General features: G+C 42.6%; 1 protein-coding gene across 2 annotated transcripts in view; it reads left to right on the forward strand.

Annotated features, from left to right (window-relative positions):
* The window catches only part of ZNF236 (zinc finger protein 236), a 348,597-nt gene that overhangs the window by 75,497 nt on the left and 247,446 nt on the right, over positions 1-25,654 (forward strand). For both annotated transcript variants that reach the window (XM_033934375.1, XM_033934376.1), the window contains exons 5-6: positions 8,759-8,883; positions 22,490-22,662. In XM_033934375.1, coding sequence (XP_033790266.1) covers positions 8,759-8,883; positions 22,490-22,662 — 298 coding nt within the window. The remainder of the gene's footprint in view (positions 1-8,758; positions 8,884-22,489; positions 22,663-25,654) is intronic.

Below are 25,654 nucleotides of genomic sequence, written 5' to 3' on the forward strand. Positions count from 1 at the left end.
TTTTGCATCAATTGTAAACGTTGCATATTCTTTTGGGAAATTGCTAAATAAGCAATGTTACAGTAGCCAAGTAGACTTAGTATGAGGGATTGGACTAGGGTTCTGAATGCCGATGTATCGAAGTAAGCTTTAATGGATCTGAGTTTCCAGAGAGTTAAGAATCCCTTTCTGATTAAGGAGTCTACCTGGTCTTTCATGGTTAGGCAGTGATCCAAAGTTACACCTAGTATCTTAATGGTGGGCTGGATAGGGTAACTAAGTTTATTGATACATAGTGGTGATTTGGTGTCAAGCGGATGTGGCGAAGAAACGAAGAAATTGTTTTTTCTGAATTAAGTTTGAGCCTAAAGTTTGTCATCCAGTGCTCCATCATGTTTATGGCTTCTGAAGCTTTGGGAATAGTTTCAGAGACAGAATTAGCGAATGGGATGATAATCGTAAAGTCATCTGCATAACTAAATAGTTTTATTCCCAGCTGGGTTAGCTGCATGCCCAGTGAGGACATATAGATGTTGAAGAGCAATGGAGATATTGGAGACACTTGTGGCACACCGGATGGATTGCTCCAGGTGTTTGAAAGCTCATAATTAAAACGTACCTGATAAGTGCGGGATATAAGGAAGCCACGGAACCAGTTCAGCACCTCATCCCTGATACCAATGGCGTCTAGGCATTGCAGCAGTTTCTCGTGGTCTACTAGATCAAAGGCAGAACTCATATCGAATTGCATAACCGGGGCATTAAGGCCCTTACTAAACAGTAGGCGCAGATTGTCTAAGATAGCCGCAATTACTGTCTCTGTACTGAATAACGGTCTAAAACCGGATTGAGTTTCATGTAGGAGAGAGAATTGATCAAGATAATCCATCAGTTGGATGTGTACCAATCCCTCCATTATTTTTACAATAAACGGAATGGATGCTACCGGTCTGTAGTTGGATATTAGGGCTGAAGATTCTTTTCGATTTTTTAGAATTGGGGTTATTATTATGTGACCATTATTAGAGAAAAACTTCCCAGTTTTTAGGTTGTGAGCCAAGTATTGCATCAGCGATAGTTTAAATTTTAAAGGTGCCGCTTTCATGATTTCTGGGGGGCATGAATCCAGAACGCAATAGGATTTAGAGTATTTGTTATATAGTCGGGTGTAATTATTCCACTCTAAATCTTGAAAGGAGCTCCAGATCATGTCTGCCGGTATATCATTTCCTTGGGTGAGAGCTATTTGATGATCACTAGGGTCGTTAGTTGAACAATGGATTCTAAGGTTTTTAATTTTTGAATCGAAGTACAGTGCTAAATCATTTGCAGAGGGTAACTTAGTGTTGTGTGTGGATGTGGTGTAGCGAGCGGTGTCAAATAAATTTGTGATCAGGTTGAATAGCTCTTTTGTATTGATTCCTTGTGAGCCATTACAAGATGAGTTGATTTTAATTGAGTAGAATGCTTTATGTTTGTCTTTTATCATATTTTTGTAGATTTTTATGTTAGCTTTCCATTTGTTACGGTTAGCTAGTTCTCCTGTTTTTTTCCAAGTTCTTTCTAGTCGTCTAGCTAGTTGTTTCATTTTTAGAAGTTCGGTGTCAAACCATTTGTTATATTTATTTGCATTGCTTTTGCTATTACGTATAGGGGCGATTTTGCCTAAAATGGATGTGCTGGTTGTCATCCAGTGATCCCAGAAATCGATTCCTTCTTCTATCTCTGATTGCAGTTCGTATTGTGACCAGTATTCTATTGGGTTAATATAGCCTCTTGTGTGATGTTCTCTTTTTATTATTGGGCGTATTTTAGATTTATGATAAGACCAGATTAGCTGGAAATAATAAGTAAAATGGTCAGACCAGATACCATGACACCAGGTGCCTTTACGTATAGAGATGGCAGGGTCTGGGATGTTCTTTGTGGACATGGCTACCACATCTAACTGATGGCCTTTTTCATGTGTTTGTGTGGATGGAGGGAGGTTGTAATTGAGTAGGGATAGAAAGTTTTTAAACTCTTTCGCGTTTGTGTTGTCCTTTTCATCTAGGTGTATGTTTATGTCTCCTGCGATGATATTGTAAGAAGGACCGATTGAATTGTTTAGGACAAATGCACAGAAGTCTTCTTTGGCTTTTGGCCAGCTTTTTGGTGGGACATAGAATAATATGCAGGATAGGGATTCTGCTAGATGACAGTTACCAATTTTACAGGCTAAAATTTCTAGTTAGTCGGTCATTTTGGAATCAAGTAGTTCGAACTCTAATTATTATAGGATAGGATAGGATAGAAAACAAAGGAAAGAACAAAAGGAAGGGGAGTGCTGAAACTTTCTTCTTTTGAATAATTGACTAGAGGAAATTTGAGGAGGGCTTAAATGTTAAATGCATCCTTGAATAATTGGCTCTTAAGAAAGCCTTTGAAGCGGTCTAAATTAATTTCCTCTCTTACAGGGGTTGGAAGAGTGTTCCAAAGTTGAGGGGCAACCACTGAAAAAATGGCTTGTCTTTTAGTGCCTATTATTCACTGAGAGGGAACACTTGAGTAGTCTATGGTCAGATCTAATAATAATAATAATAATAATTTTATTTTGTATACCGCCATACCCAGGAAGTTCTAGGCAGTTCACAACAATTAATAGAAATGTAAACAGTGCAAATCATTGAATTCAGCAAGTTATATGCATATAATATAAGAAAAATACATACATACCATGAAAGGAGGGTACAACAATCTTAAAAGATTATAATGATAAAATATAAAATATGTTAAGAGCTCAGCCTTTTAAATAGTTGAGTTTTAATCTGCTTTCTAAAATCAAGATAAGAAGAGGCATCAAGCACAATTTGGGTGAGCCATGAATTTAGTTTAGCTGCCTGGAAAGAAAAGGTTCTTTCAAAGAACCTTTTATAATGACATAATTTTAATGAGGGAAAAGCAAACAAATGTATTCTACGAGAGCTCTTATTGTTATAATTCAAAGTTAGGTGAGGGTTAAGATAACTCGATGACATACCAAATACTGTTTTGTAGCAGATATAAGAGAACTTGAACAGAACTCTGAATTCCAATGGTAACCAATGTAACTTTTGATAAAAAGGGGTAGCATGTTCCCATTTCTTCAAGCCAAAAATGAGATGGATGGCCGTGTTCTGGACCATCCTCAATTTCCTGGTAATTTTCTTAAAGGTACCCAGATATATGACGTTGCAATAATCCAGAATACTCAGAATGGAAGATTGTACTAACAAATGAAAAGAGGCATCATCAAAGTACTTTTTTGTGGTGCGAAGTTTCCAAAGCACTGAGATACTCTTCTTAAATACTAAGGGGCCTAAGTCGGCACTTGGACGAACATTTCTCAAAAACGTCCAAGCGCTGATAATAAAACCGGGTTTTGGACGTATTTCTAAACGACCTAGGCCTTCATAGTGCCGCTCAACGTCCAAAGCTAAACGGGGCGTTTCGGGAGGCGTGTCGAGGGCGGGAGTTGGGCGGGATGTGGACCGGCTTAGACTTAGTCGTACAGCATGTATAACCGAAAGTTTAACAACAGAGCCTAGACGGAACTTGGACGTTGTGACTTAGACCATGTAAAACATGGTCTAAGTCACAAACACCCACCTAAACTCACCAGATATGCACTGAAAACACATAACACAGACCCCCACACACTACACCAGTGATTACCAACCCCCCACCCCCATAAAAATTGTATTCACAACTTTAAATTTCAGCCTCCAGACCATCATCACTTGGCTGCCTGGCATAGGAAAGCCTAGTCGTCCAGCCCAGAGGCAGCTGAAGTCGTCTTGGTGGGTGGGTTGAGGACCCATGCTCATAAGCCCCTGTAATCACTGCATTGATACTTAAACATGTGCACTCACCTATCCCCCCCAAACCCTTTTTTACATGCCATAAGGGCTATTGGGGTGATAGATAAGTGGGTCTAGGGGATTCTGGAGGTGGTTTGGGGGGGCTCACCGTCACCTATAAGGGAGCTGTAGTGAGGAGAAGACATGGCACCCTTTTTGTGAAGTTCACAGCAGTGCCCTGTAAGGTACCCCACTATTTAGGTGGCATGTCTGGGTGTGCAGTCCATCACTTTGCTGACCCCTCCCACATCCAACAGGGCTTGTTCTAGGCGTTTTGGACTTGGACGGAAAGTTGGATGGAAATGTGGTATAAAGATGGATGATTTAGTGGCTTGGATGATCAGATCGGCAGGACATATAATTAGACGATTTTCAAAAGCAAAAAAAAAAATTGGACGCATCTTTCGAAAATGTGTTTTAGGCTCTTTTTAACTTTGGATGACTTGCGAGATGGAGGTAAACGGACTTTGACGTCCCTTTCGATTATGCCCCTCCACATCAGAATGTTTCTCCAGTGTAAGATGTTTATCTAAAGTGACTCCTAATATTTTTAAGGATAGTTCAATACAATAATCCATCCCATTCACATGTATCGTAGTTTCCTTGACTTTATAGTTAGGAGCTGCTAAGAAAAATTTAGGTTTTTCTGAGTTTAACTTTAATCTAAAAGCAGACATCCAAAGTTCAACCTGATTTAAAGTAATCGATAGAGAATTTAAAAACTGATGTAAAACAAGTTAGCGTAATGACTATAGTAATGTCATCCGCATAGATAAAAAATTTGAGCTTTAAACTCTGCAAGAGATTTCCTAAGGAAACAAGATAGATGTTAAATATGGTGGGGTACAAGGGGGAGCCCTGTGGAACCCCACAAGAGTTGTCCCAACCATAGGAGAAAGTATCATCCTTAAACACCTTATAGGATCTATTTCCCAGAAACCCACAGAACCAATTGAGGAAATAACCCGAGATTCCAATGGATGCCAAACAGTCCAGAAGAATAGTATGATCAACCAGATCAAATGCACTACTCGGGTCGAGTTGCAAGATCATAGCACTTGATCCTTGGCTGAAGAGTAAGTTCAGGTAATCAAACAACGAAGCCATAATTGTTTCGGTACTGTGATCTGACCGAAAGCCAAATTGGTTGTCATGTAAAATGTAATAGTTCTCCAAATATGTAGTGAGTTCAGCATTGAGTTCAGCATTAACCACCCCTTCTGCTATTTTAGTAACCAGAGGAATACTAGCGATAAGTCTAAAATTAGAAGCAATATTAGATGGTTCTTTTGCATTTTTTTGATTGGTGTAATCATAATATGACCTTGTTCCGCTGGGAACTTTCCTAAGGATAATAAAAAGTTTACCCAAGTCAATAGCTTGACCTTGAAATTGATCGGGGCGGTTTTCATGACATTTGGGGGACAAGTATCCAATCTGCAGTAGGATTTAACATACTTATTGTAGTATTTACTAAATGTTTGCCAGTCAATGGTTGTGAACTTATTCCAACTCAGATCAACTCTGGACTCATCAAAATCCTGCAGAATAGGATAACACCAATGAGGTTTGCAGTTACAGTTAATGAAGATCTTAATTTTTGTATTTTGGGATTAAAAAAGTCAGCCAAATTGTTTGCAGTTAAAGTAGGTTCTTCAAGGGTGTCAGTAAATGTCTCTATATTATATAAATTGTTAACCAGTTTAAAAAGGCTGCTGCTATTAATTGATACATTACCAATTTTTGTATTTTGTACTGTAAAAATTTTTGTATTTTCCCTGGACAGATTTTTGTAATTTTTTAATTTTAATCTCCAAGCAGCTCTATGCTCTTGAGTTCCTGATTTTAACCATTGTGTTTCCAATTTTTTAAAATCCCTCTTTACCATTAGCAGCTCTGTATCGAACCATCCCTCTAAGTTTCTAAGTCTCTTTCTACGGGCTCTGGGATCCAAGATGGCGATCTGAGACAGGACGCGCTGAGCTGCGTGTCCCAGGACTGTACTTCTCTTAATTTCCTTAACGGTAATTACTTACCGCGATGCTGAAGAGACGGGGCCGGAGTGCCGCTTCTGCCTCGCGGATTCCTGGAGCCCCGGGTCTCGGGAATATTCAGGATTTACTGCGGCGCATGCAGGAGGTCGCAGTGACGTCGGATGGCGGCCCGCTGACAACACAGGGAGGCGAAACCAACGTGGATGTTCCTGGGCCCGACACTACACTGAGCCCCGACGTTAGGGCACCGCCCCCGCAACCCCAGATGACCAGCTCTCCCAGGGGCGGGGAAACCCCGGATTCATTGGTTTTCTCCTCTCCAGAGGCAAGGGAAGATTTACTGGAGAGTTTGGAGACTGGGGCCCACTTTTCCAGGGCCCCTATGGAGGTACCTGGGGGAATATCACCTCTAAGTTTCTAAGTCTCTTTCTACGGGTTTTAATGGGTGGGACGGCTCATAAGGAATCAGATATTTGTCAATGAATAGGGGTGATTTAGTTTGCATCGTTTTTAAGTTATTAATGAAATTTTATAAGAAATGCTATGTTTTGATTGGCAACCAATGAGCATTACGAAGTAGGGGGGGGGTCATATGATCATATTTCATAGCTTTTGCTATGAGTTTGCTCATTTTTTGCAAAGAATTTTTAAATATTTTTTGCAAAATTCTGCCACAGGTAAACCTTTTGCTGTGCTCGGGCTGGGCTAACTGTGTCTGGTCGTGTCACGGCACACAAAGTTAGAGCAATGGCAACCTCAGTAACTCATTTGTGATCCACTCCTATTGATGACATCTATAAAGCAGCTACCTGGTCTTCAGTTCATACCTTCACATCTCATTACTGTTTGAAGAATTATTGCAGAGATAATCGGTTTGGCCAAGCAGTTCTACAAAATTTATTCTCCATTTAAATGCCAACAACCCACCAACTCTGTAGTTCATCTAGGGCACATGTGTCAAACACAAGGCCCGTGGGCTGAATCCGGCCCGCCCGGCCTTTTTATGTGGCCTGTGGCAATGCTCACGAATTTCCCCTTCTCACAGCCCAGCGTGTCCTCCCTTCTGCACCGGTCCGACGTCGCCATCACATCAGAAAGTCTGCCGGCTTCGGCAGCGATTCAGCAGTGTTTGTGGCTCCCTCTCCTGCCTTCCGTCTTCCGTGGTCCACCCGGGCGGAAACAGGAAGTTGCGCGCCATTGGAGACAGACCGCAGCCGGCGAAAAGCAGAAGGAGGAGCCATGTACAACACTGCCAAAATGCTGAGGCTGGCAGATTCATTGGCTTGATGGCGACATTGGACCAGTGCCGGAGGAAAAGACATGCCGGGCTGTGAGGACAGAGGGACCGGTGCTGGAGAGAAAGGTAAGCTGGGCTGTGAGGAGAGAGGGACTGGTGCTGGAGGGAAAGGCATGCTGGGCTGTGAAGAGAACGAGATGAAGGGAGAGAGGTTGGACCTGGGGTAGTGTGAAGGAATAGGGAAAAAGACACTTGAAGGGAGAACTGTTGGGAAGAGAAAAGGAGAAATGGTGGACCTAGGGGGAGGGAGGGAGGCAGGCAGACAGGAGGAGATATGGGATGGGGGCAGTTGGGAAGAGAAAGGGAGAGAAGTTGGATCTGGAAATGGAAGGGAGGGAGAAATATTAGGCCTGGGGGTGGAAGGGAGAGAGATGCAGCATCTCTCTCCTTTTTTTTTTTTTTCCCTTCCATCTCATTGTTCAGCATCAAGGGGGGAGGGAAGAAGAACAACAACAGAAAAGAGAGGGAGCAAAATGTTAGACCAAGAGGAGATAGGAGGCTAGGAAAGGAGTGAGATGGGAAATGGGAATGCTACAGAATAAGAGAAGATGGAAAATTGATAGGTAGCTGAAAATTTAAAAAGGAGAAGGATGAGAAAGAGGGCAAGATTTGAGTGGACAGAGGCAGAAAAGAAAAAAGGAGAAAAGTTGAAAGGAAAATCAATATGTTGGAGACAGGGACTGGAGTAAGAGAGAAGAGGAGGAAAAAAATGGACAGCAGACACTGGAAAGAGAATTAGAAGATAGACAAAATCAGAAAGAGAAATTGGGACTAAAAGCAAAATGACCAGACAACAAAAGGTAGAAAAAATAATTTTATTTTCTATTTTGTGATTACAATATGTCAGGTTTGAAATGTGATCCTGCCAGAGCTGGTGTTAGACAGCAAGCATGAACTAGGACCTAAAAGAGAAGAAAAGTCATTTTTATTTATTTTGTAGCCGGCGTGGGGTTGGAGAGGTTGTATCCCTATACTTCTACGAAGACTAACCCTCTCCTTTGCTGGCGCGCAGCATGGGTTTTGGCGCCAGCGGCAGCAATTGATCAGACGCTCACAGAAGTCCTGTGAGCGTCGAATCAGCCGCTGGCGCTGGGGTCCACACTGTGTGTTAGCAAAGGAGGGGATAAGTATCTTAATAAAAATTCCGACCTGCGACTTAGCCTGTGTTTTAGATTTCAGCCCCTTATATGATTTGAGTTTGACACCCCTGATCTAGGGAGTTATACAAGTGAGAATATGCTGCCTTGTCCTAGGATAAAGCACAGTTACCTGTAACAAGTGTTATCTGAGGATAGCAGGCAGATATTCTCACGACCCTCTCTCCTCCCCTAGTTGGCTTCTTAGCTTTTTTACTGAACTGATGGCCATGCCAGCCAACATCAGACATGAAGGCATCAGCAGATGTGTGGTATGGGCAGTCATGAGACTTTGAAAATTTTAAAGTGACAGTACACTTTTTTCACTATCAGTACTGTGTTCCATGGATGACATAACCCACACGTGAGAATATCTGCTGTGCTTTACTGTTGGTCTAAAGAAATTGGTAAACAACTTTGTGTCAACATTAAGATAAGATCTTAAAAATAATAATTCTCTTTGCACATTAACAGGGTAACAAGTACAAGATCTTATAATAGGAATATTGACAGAAGTGGATTTTCTTACTCCTGTCCACATTGTGGAAAGACCTTCCAGAAGCCCAGCCAGTTAACACGGCATATTAGGATACACACAGGTAAGACATGATCTTGAAAGTTAAATTGTCTGTTTTCTAGCTTGAAACATCTTCATAGAGAGAATTCTTTTTAGTCTTTATGTGCACACCACTTTTGGTAGTATGACAGCATAAAAAGTACTGAGATTTTCTGTCAATTGTCATGCACTTTTGCTGGCCTTTAACCTCTTTGTGCACTTATTAGCAAACTGTAGGTACACATAGTCACATAATTGATTGCAGAAAACTGGAAAAGAAATATCTTGCTGCATAGCAGTGCTGGGACTGGAGAGGAGTAGAGTGGGGATGTATAGCAGATGAGAGAAGGGAAAGCAGTTTGGTGCCAGCAAAGCTGGTAAGCAGCAGCAAATCTTTGAGAATCCATGCCCATGTGCTTTAGGCCTACCATTTCTTTGCCCCTCCAACAGGAAGATTGCAGAGAGATTTTACCTAGCAGGCCATGAATGCATGGTGCTGGAAAGCCCACTGCTGTGCTGAGTTTGGTTTTGACACAAGCTGTGACTCCAGTGCACAAAAGAGGATGGCAGGGGGACAGGAAGTGGGTGGAGATGCTAGACTTCTGGGGGAGATATAGAGAAAGAGAGCTGCTCAGCTGGGGTGGGGCATAGGTGTAGGGCCAGAAATATGAGTAAATCGTCAGCATATGCTAATGTTTTGACTTGAAAGGAGCCTACCGGGACTCCCGTTAAGAGAGGATGTTGACGGATGGCCAGTAGAAGAGGCTCAAGGGCTATATTAAATAGAAGCGGAGACAAGGGACAACCTTGTCTGGTGCCTCTATGAAGATATACAGGGCTGGATAAAGAGTCATTGATTCGTAGCCTAGAGTAGGGTTTGGTGTACATTAATCAAATCCATTGTACAAAGTCTGAACCACAGCCAAACCAATGGACAGCAGCAAAAAGATGATCCCACTCCACCATATCAAAGGCCTTCACGGCATCTAGGGAGATTGCAATCAATGGATCAGCAGAAGAGTGGGCGATGTTCAAAGCGGCGTGAAAAGTGCGTTCATTTTCCCCAATAAAGCGGGATTTCATGAAACCAACTTGGTCAGGATGGATTAGACCACCTAGAACTTTATCCAATCGTAGAGCCAGGATCTTGGCCAGAATCTTACAGTCAGTGTTAAGCAGAGAGATGGGTCGATAATTAACCACTTGGGTGACATCTCTAACAGCTTTAGGTAAAACTATAATGTGAGCTTCCGCAAAGCAACCCTGATCAGAAGGATGGGAAAAAAGATAATCAAAGAAATGTTTCAGCAGTGGAACAAGATCAGCTGAGAAGGCTTTATAAAATTCAATCGGGAATCCATCAGGCCCAGGCGATTTGTGAGAGGGAAGGGATTAAATGGCCTCTAGTATTTCGCTCTCTAAAATAGGAGCACCGAGGATGGTAGCTTGGGAGGTATCTAGGGAGGGGTGAGAGATGCCCTTGAAAAATTCAGTGCTAGAAAAAGAGGAAGAGGTCGTAGACGACGAGTATAAAGTTTTATAGAAGGTGGCAAAGAGATTTGATATGGAGGCGTCATCAATAGTGGAGGATCCGTCCTCCGAGGAGCGGAATTTACAACTTTGAAAATAGCCAAGTTTTCAGATGTTTTCGAAATGGTTGGAAAGAGCTCAGATCGCGCAGTTGAATAGGAAAATCATTCCACAGCTCAGTAATTTTGAAAAATAGAGACTTTCCTAATTTGCCAATGTAGGTAACACCTTTCAGCATAGGAAAGGACAATTTACATTTTTGAGTAGATCTGGTAATGCCAGTTCTTACAGAATTCCAAGACAGGGGAATTAAAGAAGGAAGGATGCCATGCAAGATCTTAAATGTTAAGTAGGCACATTTAAAATAAACCCTGGAAATTATTGGAAGCCATGAAGTTTTTGCAGGAGTGGAGAGACGTGATCAAATTTACTTTTTGCAAAGATAAGCCTAGCAGCAGTATTCTGGATCAGTTAAAATTTTTGACAGCTTTTCAAATTTAAATAGACCGAATTACAATAATCCAGCCTCGAAAGGATGATTGATTGAACAAGGACAGCAAAGTGTTGATGATGGAAACAGGATCTCACTTTCCTCAACATATGGAGACTAAAAAAACATTTTTTTTCCATAGAATTAAGATATTTGGTGAATGAAAGTGTTGAATCTATAATGACACCCAGAACTTTACTTGGGAATTCAATCTGCAGTGAGGATCCTGAAGGCAACAGAATGGACAAAGGTAGCTGCTCTAATTTTGGGCCAAGCCAAAGTAACTTTGTTTTGGACTCGTTCAGTTTCATTTGAACAGTAAGGGCCCAAGACTGAAGTTTCATTATACATTCTATTATATTCCCAATGAAGTTAGTGAGGTTCGAGTCAATCTCAAGGAGAACAAAGATGTCGTTTGCATACGTAAATAGTATTTCACAGGGAGATAAATGGAAAAGTTTCAAAGTAGTCATGTAGATGTTGAAAAGAATAGGTGATAAAGGTGATCCCTGCGGGACTCCGCATAAAGGCTTCCAAGAGAATGACATGGTTCCATTCATATTAACAGTATATGAACGAGATCGTAAGAATTTTGAAAACCAGTTAGTAAATCAAAATATCATGGTGAATGACGTTGAAGGCCGCCGATAGATCGAATTGTAGCAAAATTGCAAACTTATTGCGTGCTTGCAATTGCTGAACCTTAGAGATCAGTGAGATCAGTAGAGATTCGGTACTGAGATTAGGTCTGAATCCATGTTGGCAAGATAAAAGAATGGAAAATCTTTCTAAATATGATGAAAGCTGAGCGGATATAATGGACTCTAACATTTTGGTCAGTAGAGGAATATTCACTACTAGTCTCTCTTTCCTTGGCCGCTTTCTGTCTGTCTGTCTTTATTTCTTTGTCTCTAATTCACCAGATTTTTATTTACTTATTTGTGTGTATGTGTAACCTTGTTCCAAGCCCCCTTTTAACTCTTTCCTCACTGCATCTGTTAACTTCCTCGTGCCCCAGTTAGAAAAAACAGGCTGAGAATCAGAAGTCAAGGTTTCCAAATCTCATTTTGTTTCTGCTACATGAACTGGAAAGTTCCTAGTGTAGGCGCCAGCATTAAATCAAAAATCCCCTCCCCCCCAGTGGGGCAAGCCAGTTCTCTCCCTGTCTTCTTCTGGCCCTGTGGCTGAATCACCTTAAGGGCCTGGGACTAAATCTCGTACTGATCTCGTGCAAGCGACCGCCTCCTCAGTGATACTAACGATGCAACTAATCGGGTTTCCCCCAGCGCATGTGAGCCCTGTGCCGGGAGATCCAGGAGAAAGTCACCCCCGAGACCGGGAGGCTGCACAGACTGAGCGTGGCCCCTATCTGCCGGCCTTCACCTTGCACAGCTGCTGCCCCTTTGAACGGGAACCGCTAGGTTACACTTGGTGCAGGCATACAGCGCTGCCATCCGAATCGGGCCGAGACTCCTGTCAACAACCTCTGATTAACACAACCCATCTGACGGATGCAGCCTACCCTGCTGATGTTTGTGGGGAGGGTGTAAAGCAGACATGAGGCGATCCCAACCTACACGGGCCCAGCTTCCGCATCTTATTGATTTGTATGGGCGTCAATTGAGTGGGGACCGCGGGGGGGAGGAAGAGAGAGAGCGGAGAGGCGGCGACCGCTGCGTCTTTCAACAGGGAGCAGGACAGAGCGTAAGCCGCGCATGCGCACTTCCTATGTGTTGCTACAGCTCACGGAAAACCGGCGCACACATAGGAAGTGCGCATGCGCGGCCTAGCGTTTTATTATATTAGATAGGTCGATAGCTAGATGGTGAGGATGGATCTAAGTCAGCTTTCTTCAATAGTGGGGACAGAACAATGTGACCCGTCTCTGCAGTAAAAAGACCTGATGATAAGGCAGAATTAATAAATTTGGTAAGAGATGAAATGACCTGAGTAGGAATTTTCTCATATAGATATGAAGGGAATGGATCCAGAGCACATTTGCAGGATCTTAATTTATGACACAGGTTTACAACCTGGACCTCAGATACAAACTCAAAGGCTGTCCAGATTCTATCTGCTGGAATTGTGATTGGATTAGTATAACCCAACACCAGAGAATTATAAGAAACTAATGATGGAAAAGAGTCTCTTATAACAGCAACCTTTTCGTTAAAAAATTTTGCTAAGTCATCCGCTACTGGGGAGGAAGGGTGTATTGACGAGTCATTGTTGGTAGTTAACGAGGTCCAGATGTTAAACAAGGTGCTACTTTGATTGTTGGATCTGATAATTTTATCACTGTAGAAATTTTTTCCTAGCTTTTTTAATGGTGCATTATAAGACCTGATATTATCCCTCCATGACTGTCTGTCAGCAGATCTTGATTTTTTCTATTTATGCTCCAGTGCTCGGCATTTCTGTTTCAGTTCTCTGTGATAAGGAAGCTTTACGAGAGTAAGAAACAGTTTTAGTCAATAGAGGAGCCAGTGAACAATAGGTGGACTCAGAAAGGTTTACCCAATTGTGCCAGTTGACTTCTGAGGCATCGGCCTGAGGGAGAAAGCAAACTGTTTGAGAAATTGGGACCAAATTTGTTCACTCGCAATTTTTTTCTGGACGGTAATAAGTTTTGGAGTACAAGATTGAGCCCCAAGATGGGACATAAAAACAGGAAGACAGGAGGCACCCAGAAAATGATCAGACCTTGGAACTTGTTCCCAACGAACATCCTCAACTAAAGTTTTATGATTGGTAAGATCAAGAAAGCTAATGATATCGAGAGAGTGCCCTTTTTCATGAGTTGGAGTGGACTTAAGAGGAAGAAAACCCAGAGAGGTGAGAAAACTGCTGAATTTGATAACATCCTTATTAGCGTTATCATCTAAATGAAGATTGTCACAAATAATCAATAGTATCTGGAATTTTAGGAAAGCACTTGTTATGGTCTCGAATACTAGTTCAGAAGATTTATTCCAAGGAATCGGGGGACGATAAAATAACAGAATACCTAATGCGTGGCAGGAGAGCTCATAGTTAACAGTAGCTAGCATATATTCTAGCGATGCATTTCTACCTTTTTCAAGAAGCTGTACATTGAAAAATGATTTATAGAGAAGTGCCAAACCACCTCCTTTCCAGCAGTTTCTGGAAGAGAAAAGACCTCAATAGCCATGGGAACAGAGCTCATTTTGAGTAAATAAATCATCTTTAGCAATCCATGATTCAGTAATGCACAAGAAACAAGGATCAAGATCCCCTAGTAGGTCATTTAGTATTTGAACCTTGTTGCATACTGATCTGGCATTGCAATATATTATCGGGACAGGAGTAAGAGAGTCAGAGGCTAGACTAGGTAAGTTAGTAATTGGTACAAGCTTTAGAGAGGCATAATTGACATCCCGGAAAGGTTTTTTAAAGAAGAATAATTTCTAGTACACACCAGTACGGGAATTCTAAGGCCAGGACAGATCACACTGTTACTGTTGAAGCCAAGTACCTTGGGGGATAGAGAATTTGCACAATGAGTAGGATTAAAACATAGACAGAGTAAGAGAGAAAGAAGCCAGAGAGGTAACTTCATGGTGAAAATTAACAGAAATCACAAAGTCCAATCTAACAGCTAATGGGGGGAAAGAATTATAGAACTGACTGAGCTAAAAAAGCTTGGCGCTGCATGTAAGAGATAGGGCGGAACAAGCTCCCATGCCAAAGTAAGATGAAATGTCTGCTAATGTGGAGTCGGCTGGGAAGCTTGGCGCTGAGCTTTTTAAAAAAAGCTTGATGCTGCATGCGGAGACAGGACGGAGCAAGCTCCCACACCGAACTAAGGTGAAATGACAGCTAGTGTGAAGTCAGCTGGGAAGCTTCCCCTCACTATGCTGGAGAGAAGATGGCCCGGTGCTATATCTGAGCCCTTTAAAGGGCAGGAAGGCAAAATGATTGCCTGAGGAAGTGGGCGGGAGAGCAGGCTGTTCTTGGTGCAGTGAGGGGGACAACTGGCTTCCCTTCTTCTCATTGTGCTGGAGAAAAGATGTATGATATCTCTGGGGAAGTTCCCTGTGCCCCTCCTCCTCTCCTCTTCTGTTACATTGAAAAGCAATTGCTTTGGTGCAAATTGAAGAGGGTGTTATACTCCACTGGTGAAGAAGGAGTTGCTGAAAGATGTGATTGACATCCTTCTGCAAACAATTCACAAGTACACGGATTGAACATCTAATGTACAGACTCTTGTGTGTATTAACAGAAAGAATATTATCCAGGTAAGAATCTAATCCTTTCATTACTTACGTGGAATGGCATAATAAAAAAAACCGTTTAAGTTCGTTTTGGGCCTAGAACGCTAGTCGTCCAAAGTCAGAAACGCCAAAAGTGCATTCTCGAAAAATACGTCCAAAATATATATATTTTTTCAAGATTCATCTTCATTCTACATCCAGCCATTTGATCATCCAAACCACCAAGGCCCAGATTCACTAAAGATAGCGACTCAATCGCTGTTGGCCAATTTTCTGGCTGATTTTCAAACAGCGATTGATTCACTATCAAGTTTGCATGGAAATTATTAGCACGGAGGTGCATATCATTTGCATGCAAACTCACCAATTCAATCGCTCAGTAAGCGATTGAGTCAGTGCAGAACCCTGACAGTAGTGACAGGAGAAGCAGCCTCCTGTCACTGCTGTCAGGGCTTCTGCCGGGGTGGGTTTTTCTTTTTTTTTTTTTTTATTGGGCAAATATTTTTCGTGTACAGCAGTAGGGTTTTATATAGCGAAGCAAATGTTGATGAATCAATCACTTGGCTCTTTTGCATGGGGGTTTATAAGTCCGGATTGGAAAATGGGCGGTCAAGGGGAAAAACAGGCAGTAGGCCATTTTGTGAATCGGGTCAGTTAGCGGTGATCGTCGCTAAACCTGTAAAAACAGGTTTAGCGATGATTGCTGACTTTAGTGAATCGGGGCTCAAGTCATCTATCTTTATACCTCATTCTCATCCAAAAATTTGTCCAAGTCAAAAATGCCTAGAACAAGACCTTTTGGACTTGGGAAGGGTCAGGAAAGTGATGGACTGGCCACCCAGACATGGCAACAGAGTAATGGGGTACCTTACAGGGCATTGCTGTGAACTTCACAAAAAGGATGCCATATAAACATCTCACCAAAACCTACTATACCCACCTGTGTACCACCCCAATAGCCCTTATTGCTGTGGGTGCCTCCTGTATGGCAGTACAGTAGGATTTGGGGGGGTTTTGGTGGGTGTACATTTTCTAGCATGAATGCAGTGGTTAGAGTGGCTTATGGGCCTGGGTCCTCCTCTCTATGGTTCACTAGCCCCCCATACTACTTAAACCCTCTCTGTGCGGTTCTACTAGGCTTTCCTATGCCTGGTGCTGATGTTCTGGAGGCAAGTATGTACTTTTTTATTCATATTTTTATGGCAGTGGGTGGAGGGGATCAGTGATCACTGGGGGAGTGTGTGGGGGTCTGTACTTTGTCCCTGCAGTGGTTATCTGGTCACCTTGGATACCTTCTGGGCATTTAGACCTGTTTTTAAATTGCGTTAAGTCAGAACGTATAAGTTCCGTCTCGGAAGTCTCATTAAACTTTTGATCATCTCTGCAGGATGACTAAGTCTAGGTCGGCCCACATCCTGCCTACCTCCTGTCTTGACCATTCTTTAAAAAAACACCTCTTTTCACTCTGGACGTAAAGTGACAGTGAAAAGGCCTAAGCTGCTTTTAGATATGTCTTAAACCTGTTTTGATTATCAGCCCTTGAACAACCTGTCTTTTTAATTGGCCAAGTGCTGATTTAAGCGGGTTTTTAGACATATTTCCGTTTTGATTATGTACCTCTTAGTTTGTGTTATTTTGAATAACATGGCAATAAAACAATCCAAATATGTTATCATTCTTATATTTACATTGGTATTTATTTATATTAAACTAAACTAAACTAAACTAAGCCTTAAGTTTATATACCGCATCATCTCCACGGAAGTGGAGCTCGGCACGGTTTACAAAGCTTAAAAATATAAGGAGAGAGAGGAGAAAGATTTACAAAAGCATATGAACAGAGGGAAAATAAACAGGAGAAGAAATGTTATATGTTAGAAAAAAGCCAGGTTTTCAGTTGTTTACGGAATAATTGGAGGGAGCCCAGATTCCGCAGCGGGATTATGAGATCGTTCCAAAGGCCCGTGATTTTGGAGAGGAGGGAATTTTCCAGTTTGCCTGCGTAGAGAATACCGCGTAGAGAGGGGAAGGATAGTTTATGTCTGTGGGCGGATCTGGTCGTAGCAGGCCTCGAGGCGTTAAAGGATAGTGGGATTAGGGGAGGAAGGATGCCGTGAATGATCTTGAAAGCCAGACAGGAGCATTTGAAATGAATTCTGGAAAGCACTGGGAGCCAATGGAGGTTGGTAAGGAGAGAAGAGACATGGTCAAAATTGTGTTTTGCAAAAATCAGCTTGGCTGCTGTATTTTGGATAAGCTGGAGTCCGTGAAGATTTTTTTTTTTTTGTTAGGCATAAATAAATGGCATTGCAGTAGTCGAGTTTGGAGAGGATGATGGATTGTACAAGGACGGTGAAATGTTTTTGGTGAAAGTAGAATCTTACTTTCCTTAGCATGTGGAGGCTGAAAAAGCATGATTTTGCCAAGGAATTGAGGTGATCGTTGAGGGAGAGAGAAGAATCGATAATGATGCCGAGGACCTTGCTTGAGAACTCAAGGTGTAGAGAAGAGCCTGTGGGTAGTGTGAAGAGGGTGGGCAGGTATTCTAATTTTGGGCCGAGCCAGAGTAATTATGTTTTTGATTCATTTAATTTCATCTGTACCGAGAGTGACCAGGCGTGAAGTCTCATTATACATGATGTAATGTTATCTTGGAGGTTTGTGAGGTTCTGGTCTGTTTCGAGGAGGATTAAGATATCGTCAGCGTATGTGTATATTGTTTCAAGGGGGGAAAGTTTGAGGAGCTTCAGGGAGGTCATATAAATGTTGAAGAGAATAGGGGATAGGGGAGAACCTTGTGGGACACCGCAAAAAGGTGTCCATGGAGCGGACCTGGAACCGTTTGTGTTGACAATGTAGGAACGAGAGTGAAGGAAGTTTGAGAACCATTTTAGGACGAAGGAGTCTATTCCTATCTCAGAGAGTTGGTAAATTAGTATGTCATGGTGGATGACGTCGAAAGCCGTGGAGAGATCGAATTGTAGTAGAACAGCAAATTTGTTTCGAGAGTGTAGTTGCTGCACCTTTGAAATTAGGGAGACTAGGAGAGACTCGGTGCTGAAATTGGGTCTGAATCCGTATTGGTAGTGTTGGAGAATGGAGAATCTCTTTAGGTAAGCGGAGAGCTGAGTAGCGACTATGGTCTCTATCAGTTTAGTTAAAAGAGGGATATTTGCTATGGGGCGGTAGTTCGATGGTAAGGAAGGGTCGAGATCGGCTTTTTTCAGAAGAGGGGATAAGGCAATGTGTCCCATTTCTGTGGAGAACAGGCCCGATAGTAAAATTTTATTTATAAGGCTGGTAAAAGAAGAGATGGCCTGCGCAGGAATGTTTTCGTAAAGGTAGGATGGGAAAGGATCTAGGATGCATTTGCAGGATTTAAGTTTGAGACAAAGTTTAGAGATCTGGGTTCGGATACGAGTTCGAAGGAAGTCCATGATCTGTCAGCAGGGATAGGGTTGGAGTCATTCGAAGGAAGAGAATTGTAAGAGACAGCTGGGGGGAACAAACTCTTTATGGTAGTGATCTTCTTGTTGAAAAATTTGGCTAGGTCATTAGGGGATGGAAGGGAGGGGGAGGAGGGGGAGTCGTTTTTTGAAATTAGGTTGCGCCAGATGTGGAACAGTGTACTATTTTGTTTTTTTGACCTGGAGATTTTATCTCCATAGAAATTCTTCCTAGCTTTTTTTAATACGGTGTTATAGAACTTGATGTTGTCTCTCCAGGATTGTTTGTCTGAAGGGGATTTCGATTTTTTCCATTTTCGCTCCAAGGCTCGACATTTCTGTTTTAATTCCCTGTGGTATGGGAGATACCAGGGAGCCTTGTGGGAGTAGGAGATGGGTTTTGTGGATAAAGGGGCAAGAGCTCGGTACGTGGTCCCGGAAAGAGTTACCCAGTTGTGCATACATAGTAACATATACCCCTTTTTCTACGAAACCGTGCTAGCAGTTTCTAGCGCAGGGAGTTGCGCTTAATGGTCCGTGCTGCTCCCGATGCTCATAGGAACTCAATGAGCGTCGGGAGCAGCATGGGCCATTCAGCGCGGTTCTCTGCGCTAAAAATCGCTAGCGCAGTTTTGTAGAAGAGGAGGATAGTTACATAGTAAATGATGGCAGATAAAGACCTGAACGGTCCATCCAGTCTGCCCATTAGTTATACCCATTAAAAATACATGATTAAATTAACTTGTCAATTCTTTGATATTTCTGGGTCTTATACTTACTTGAAACTTTTATTGCAAATATCATCTATAAATTCAACAAATAAAAATAAATGGTACATCTCATTTTTGGATTGTGTTCATGAATTCCCTATTTCTAGTGTTATTCCAAAATGTATTAATGGCAAGTCAACGTTTTTCTTTTTTTATATTGTTCCATCAGAAATTTTCTATGGGTCCTTTTAGAAAGCTGAGGTAAAAATTGGACTTAGCACACTCTTATGTAAGTTTTTCCTGAATGCTAAGGCCATTTCTATTGCAGCCATAAAAACCTAGATTTTTTAAAAAAAATTATTTTACTAATGGCCATGTTTTAAACATTACCATGTTATTTTGATAGTAGTAAGGGCTCACACATCATCTGTGTGCTAACCAGTTAGTGCATGCTAATGTCGATGCACTAACTGAAGGACCCCTTAAATCTTTATTTTAGCTTAAACTTACAATTCTTTGTCATAATGATAATGCAGTGAAAGCCACAGGAGAGGTATTTTCTGGATTACCTCAGGTTTTACAGTTCTTTATTTTTCTTGAAGTTACAGCTAAGTACACAAGAGGTCACCCTTGTACCTGAAATATATTTGTTTCATTCCATATCTTTCCAAAAACGTTTTTGACATTTATTTGATGGTAGAAGTATTAATGTCGTTCAAGGCCCACTTAATCTTTTACCGTTACTGATCATTGTAAAATTTTACAGTGTGAAAAATAGAGATACGTAGGTGTCAAGACACCACTTAATATCCTTGTTCTTGAGATTTATAGATGTGAAGTCATATTTTCTATAGAGATTATGCACATCACTTGAGAAGAATAATATTGAATTCATTAAGATAGATTTAACCAGAAATAATTTTTTTTAACTTTTCAAAAGTTCTCAAATGAAACTACTTTTCTCAGATAGTCAGTTCTTTATTTATTTGTCTAGTGCTATAGATGTGTCATTCTGGATGATAGGGCATTACCCCCATGCTTGCAAGCTGAGCAGAAGAAATCCATTTCAGGTTTTTGATTCCTCCTCCTTCACCAGAGGGCTCTGCTGCCCCCTTCAGTTTTTCCTTCCATACATGAGCCGGAAGGAGTCTTTCTGATCTGCTCTGTATATATTTTTTTATTATTATTTTCAGTGTTTTTCAATGTGTTTTGGTGGTGTTCGGTGCTCCAGAGCTCCCTAGGTCGAGGGGAGAAGATGCAGATTTGAAACCAATCTCTCTGTGTTACCTGTTGGTCAGCCTGCAGAAACTATTGTGGAGCTTGGGATCTGGACCCCAAGAAGCTTTGCTCGTCTATTGGGTTGCAGGGGTTTGGGCGCAGGCTGTTAGGCTCCGCAGTGATCCCAGCTTAAACATTAATGAAGATCACTGCCATATATTGTGTTTCTTGGGTTTTTGCATCACATTAAGGCTTAGTTATTAAATTTGAGACCATTCCTCAAACTTATTAGATCCTGCCTCATGTTAGTTATACCTTCCAAGTTGTCTACTCTGTTGCAGATTTTGGGTATGATTCACAAATTGGCAAACCTTCCCTGACAGTCTTTCTGCAGTATTGCTTACAAATATGTTGCTTAACTTGTTTTAAGCAACTGCATTACTTTGCTGCCATTTTGAATCTAGTTTGTCACTCCAGAAATAGCATTAGAAATTTAAAAATAGAATTCTGTTTCCAAAGAGTGCACAAATAGCATGTTTTCATCACACATTAAATTCTAAACTGATTGCTTGAGAGTTACTATAAAAACAGTTTTATCTTCCTTCCTACCTCCCCTTTCTGGCCTGAGTCACTCTCTCTTCATCTCTCTTCATCTCTCTATCATCCCCCACCCCCACTTGTAGGTCCAGCATCTGTTCCTTCCTTTCTTCCCACTCTCCTTTCTGTTCTGGGTCACTTTCTCTCCCCACCCCCCAACACACACACTTTATGGGTCTAGCATTCATCCATCTCCCCTCTCCTGTCCTTTACCCGGTTCATAGACAAAACCGAGGAAGACAAAGGCGCGCGCCGACAACAGCGCTAGATGGAGGCGCGCGCCGAAGAAAATGACAGTTTTTAGGGGCTCCGATGGGGGGTTTTGTTGGAGAGTCCCCCCACTTTACTTAATACAGATTGCGGCGGCGTTGTGGGTGGTTTGGGGGATTGTAACCCCCTTCATTATACTGTAAACTTAACTTTTTCCCTGTTTTTAGGGAAAAAAGTGAAGTTTTCAGTAAAATGTGGGAGTTACAACCCCCCAAACCCCCACAATGCCCCCACAACGCGGCGCGATCTGTATAAAGTAAAGTGGGGGGGTTCCCCCCCACCCACCCCCGTCGGAGCCCCTAAAAACAGTTATTTTCTTTGGTGCGCGCCTCCGCGCTGCGCTCAGTTCTCAGCGCGCGCCTTTGTCTTCCGCGGTTTTGACCTGACATCCCTTTACCCTGCAGGTCCAGCATCCATGTGCCTTCCTCTCTACCACAGACTTTTGGTTCACCTCTCTTCCCCTCCCCCTCCCATGGGTCTGGTATTTTTACCTGTGGCTCTCCTGAAGCAGCAGAAGCAGTGCTGTAAACAGGCAGCTTGTGGCCAGCCCTGGCAGGGCCTTTCCTCTGTTGCATCATAAAAATGAAACAATGAAAATTTGGTGTTTTTACATTTTAAATGCAAATTGCAAAATTTGACTAGCCTGGTCACAAAAGCAAAGTTTTATGGAAATAACAGATGTTTTCTATACTTTTTAGGCATAAGCAATTAGGAAAATTATACTTACTGCACAGGAACAAAAATCATGTTACATAGTGAAATCTCTATCATTGGTGTTTCATTTACACCTATTAAGTACTAATTCTAGTATCTATGGACTGAATAGTAAACAAGGTAATAGAAATATGGAATCATTGTAAGTACTGTGCATCTTATTTCCTTTATGCTCAAAGGAAAATGGTAGCAAATTATGTATGCAGTTTTGAAAGCTGTTGGTTAAATTAAAGCATTGTTACTTAGATCTTAATTACTGCTGATCAGTTGCTAGATAGAAATAACTATGTAAAATTTAAGATGTTTAGCTATTGGCAATAATGAAATTTTCTTATAAGAGTAGTGCTGTTATAATTTTTAAAATAGTTGGCAAATAATTCATAAACAAGATCTGTCTAGTTGCCAAACTGATATTTTTATCATTACTGTACTTTTGTAGGTGAAAGACCATTTAAATGTGCTCAGTGTGGAAAAGCCTTTAACCAGAAGGGGGCATTACAAACCCATATGATAAAACATACTGGTGAAAAACCCCATGCTTGTGCATTTTGCCCTGCAGCTTTTTCCCAGAAAGGCAATCTTCAGTCACACATACAGAGAGTTCATTCAGAGGTAAATCAAATCTTTGCTTTAGCTTTCAGTCTAAAAGACATGAACTTCTTTCTTTCTCCAGGACATGACCGTTTTATTCCTTTAATTTGTTTTATGCATTCTGAAATGTATAGTAGTCAGGGGATGCAAAAATGCCTCTCTTTTTCATAAATCTGATTAAAAAAAATTCTAGTAGTCCAGTTTCTTAGGTGGCTATTCTAATTTTGACTCCTCTTTGAGCAACCATCATTCTCTGTGGACAAGCAGGAATTATATTCTCACATGTGGGTGATGTCATTCATGGAACCTAGTACGGACACTACCAAGTGCACTGTCACTTTAAATCTTTAGGCAATGCCCTTATTGTATGTGTGCAGGTGCCTTCCCACCTGATATCATCTCGCAGTATTATCAGTTCTAAATTTTCTGTGGAGCTTAAAAGCTGTATCTTCAGTATTTTCTCAGGACATCAAACTCTGGACTATTTTTTTGTACCTTCTCGATATTATTTTCTTCTTTGCTTAAAAATTTTTCATTTTTATTGATTTTCAGTATTTCCTTCGAGTTTGATTAAATTCCATCAGTTTTTTAATTTTTGGCCTTTGGGCCACTTTGATGCCCTTTTCTGCCTAGGGGAGTGTCAACATTTTTCGGTATACTTTTTTACTCAAGTCCCCAGGCCATTGAGCCTTTTGACTTTGTGCCGACTGTTTCCCCCTCCATGTCAAAGAGGGTGCCGAGCAGCTTCAAGAACTGTACTTGATGTAACTGGATCATTTCAGGCTCTAACCCCATAATTAGTATATTTAGTGTCTAGGTTCTGAGCATTGGGACATTTGTTGTGAACTCTATCTATATATGTAAAAGAGGTCACTAAAAGCCTGATAAATCCAGTATGATAAACCTTTTGGTTTGACATCGGTTTCGAGCATGGCAGGAGATTCAGGGACTGATGCTCACCCTGCATCAGCAAATTTAATTATCTCACTAATTATTCCCATCTCTAGATCATTGATAAATATGTTAAAAAGCAGCAGACCCAGCACAGACCCCTAGGGAGCCCATTATTTACCCTTCACCAATTCATGTGCTCCACTAAGAACTAGGTCTAGAATTGCTTTGCCTCTTATTGATTGCTGAACCAGCTTCTCCATAAAGCAGCCCTTGATTTCATGAAGAAATTTTACCTTCTTTGCATGCTATGATGTTACATTTACCCATCCAATATTAGGGTAATTGAAATCCCACCCATTATTATTATGTTAGTTACCCAGTTCTTTGGGATGGCAAAAAAGAAATCGCCGGGCCCAGATGGTCTCACTTCAGAATTCTACAGTACTTTTCAAGATCTGCTGAATATTCATCTTCTTGCTTTTTTTTCAATCATTTAATTGACTCTGATCAAGTATCAGGTACATTCACAGAGGATAGTTCTCCCTAAACCGGGGAAAGATCCTCTACTTATTCCTATCTATAGACCATTATCAGTAATAAATGTTGATGCGAAGTTATACGCAAAGATCCTCGCTTTCCGTTTACAGGCAATACTATCCAGATTAATTGGATCGGAACAAAATGGATTTATGACGGGCAGACTTGCAAGTGATAATGCTACAATGTTTGCAAATGTGATTAAATATGCAAATCAATGTCAATCCCTGGTGCTTGCATTGGATGCAGAAAAAGCATTCGACCAGGTTGAATGGGATTTCATCTTTGACACTCTACAATGGTTTGGTTTTGAACAGGAGTTCATCAATATGATTAGAGTACCGTATTTTCGCGGATATAACGCGCGCATTATACGCGTTTTTACGTACCGCGCATACCCTTCGCGCGTTATATGCCTGAGCGCGGTATACAAATTTTTTTTTACATATTTCACACCCTGCCCGACGCCCGATTCATCATCCGGAAGGACGCTCGCACCCCCACCCCGAAGGACCGCCGACTCCCCGACAATATCGGGCCAGGAGGGAGCCCAAACCCTCCTGGCCACGGCGACCCCTTACCCCCACCTCGCACTACATTACGGGCAGGAGGGATCCTAGGCCCTCCTGCCCTCGACGCAAACCCCCCCCCCCCCAACGACCGCCCCCCCCAAGAACCTCCGACCGCCCCCCCCAGCCGACCCGCGATCCCCCTAGCGACCCCCACGACCCCCCCACCCCCCTTCCCCGTACCTTTGGTAGTTGGCCGGACAGACGGGAGCCAAACCCGCCTGTCCGGCAGGCAGCCAACGAAGGAATGAGGCCGGATTGGCCCATCCATCCTAAAGCTCCGCCTACTGGTGGGGCCTAAGGCGTGTGGGCCAATCAGAATAGGCCCTGGAGCCTTAGGTCCCACCTGGGGGCGCGGCCTGAGGCACATGGGCCCAACCCGACCATGTGCCTCAGGCCACGCCCCCAGGTGGGACCTAAGGCTCCAGGGCCTATTCTGATTGGCCCACGCGCCTTAGGCCCCACCAGTAGGCGGAGCTTTAGGATGGATGGGCCAATCCGGCCTCATTCCTTCGTTGGCTGCCTGCCGGACAGGTGGGTTTGGCTCCCGTCTGTCCGGCCAACTACCAAAGGTACGGGAAAGGGGGGTGGGGGGGTCGTGGGGGTCGCCAGGGGGATCGCGGGTCGGCTGGGGGGGCGGTCGGAGGTTCTTGGGGGGGGCGGTCGTTGGGGGGGAGGGGGGTTTGCGTCGAGGGCAGGAGGGCCTGGGATCTCTCCTGCCCATAATGTAGTGCGGGGTGGGGTTAGGGGGTCGCCGTGGCCAGGAGGATTTGGGCTCCCTCCTGGCCCGATATTGTCGGGGAGTCGGCGGTCCTTCGGGGTGGGGGTGCGAGTGGTCCTGCCGAGGGGGGAGAAGAATCGGACGTCGAGGGGGGGCATCAGGCTTTCAGGATGGGGACAGACCTTCAAGGGGGGACAGGACTTCAAGGGGGGACAGGCAGACCTTCAAGGGGGACAGGCAGACCTTCAAGGGGGGACAGGACTTCAAGGGGGACAGGCAGACCTTCAAGGGG

The sequence above is a fragment of the Geotrypetes seraphini genome, chromosome 2, assembly GCF_902459505.1.
Source record: "Geotrypetes seraphini chromosome 2, aGeoSer1.1, whole genome shotgun sequence".
Classification (NCBI taxonomy): Eukaryota; Metazoa; Chordata; class Amphibia; order Gymnophiona; family Dermophiidae; genus Geotrypetes; species Geotrypetes seraphini.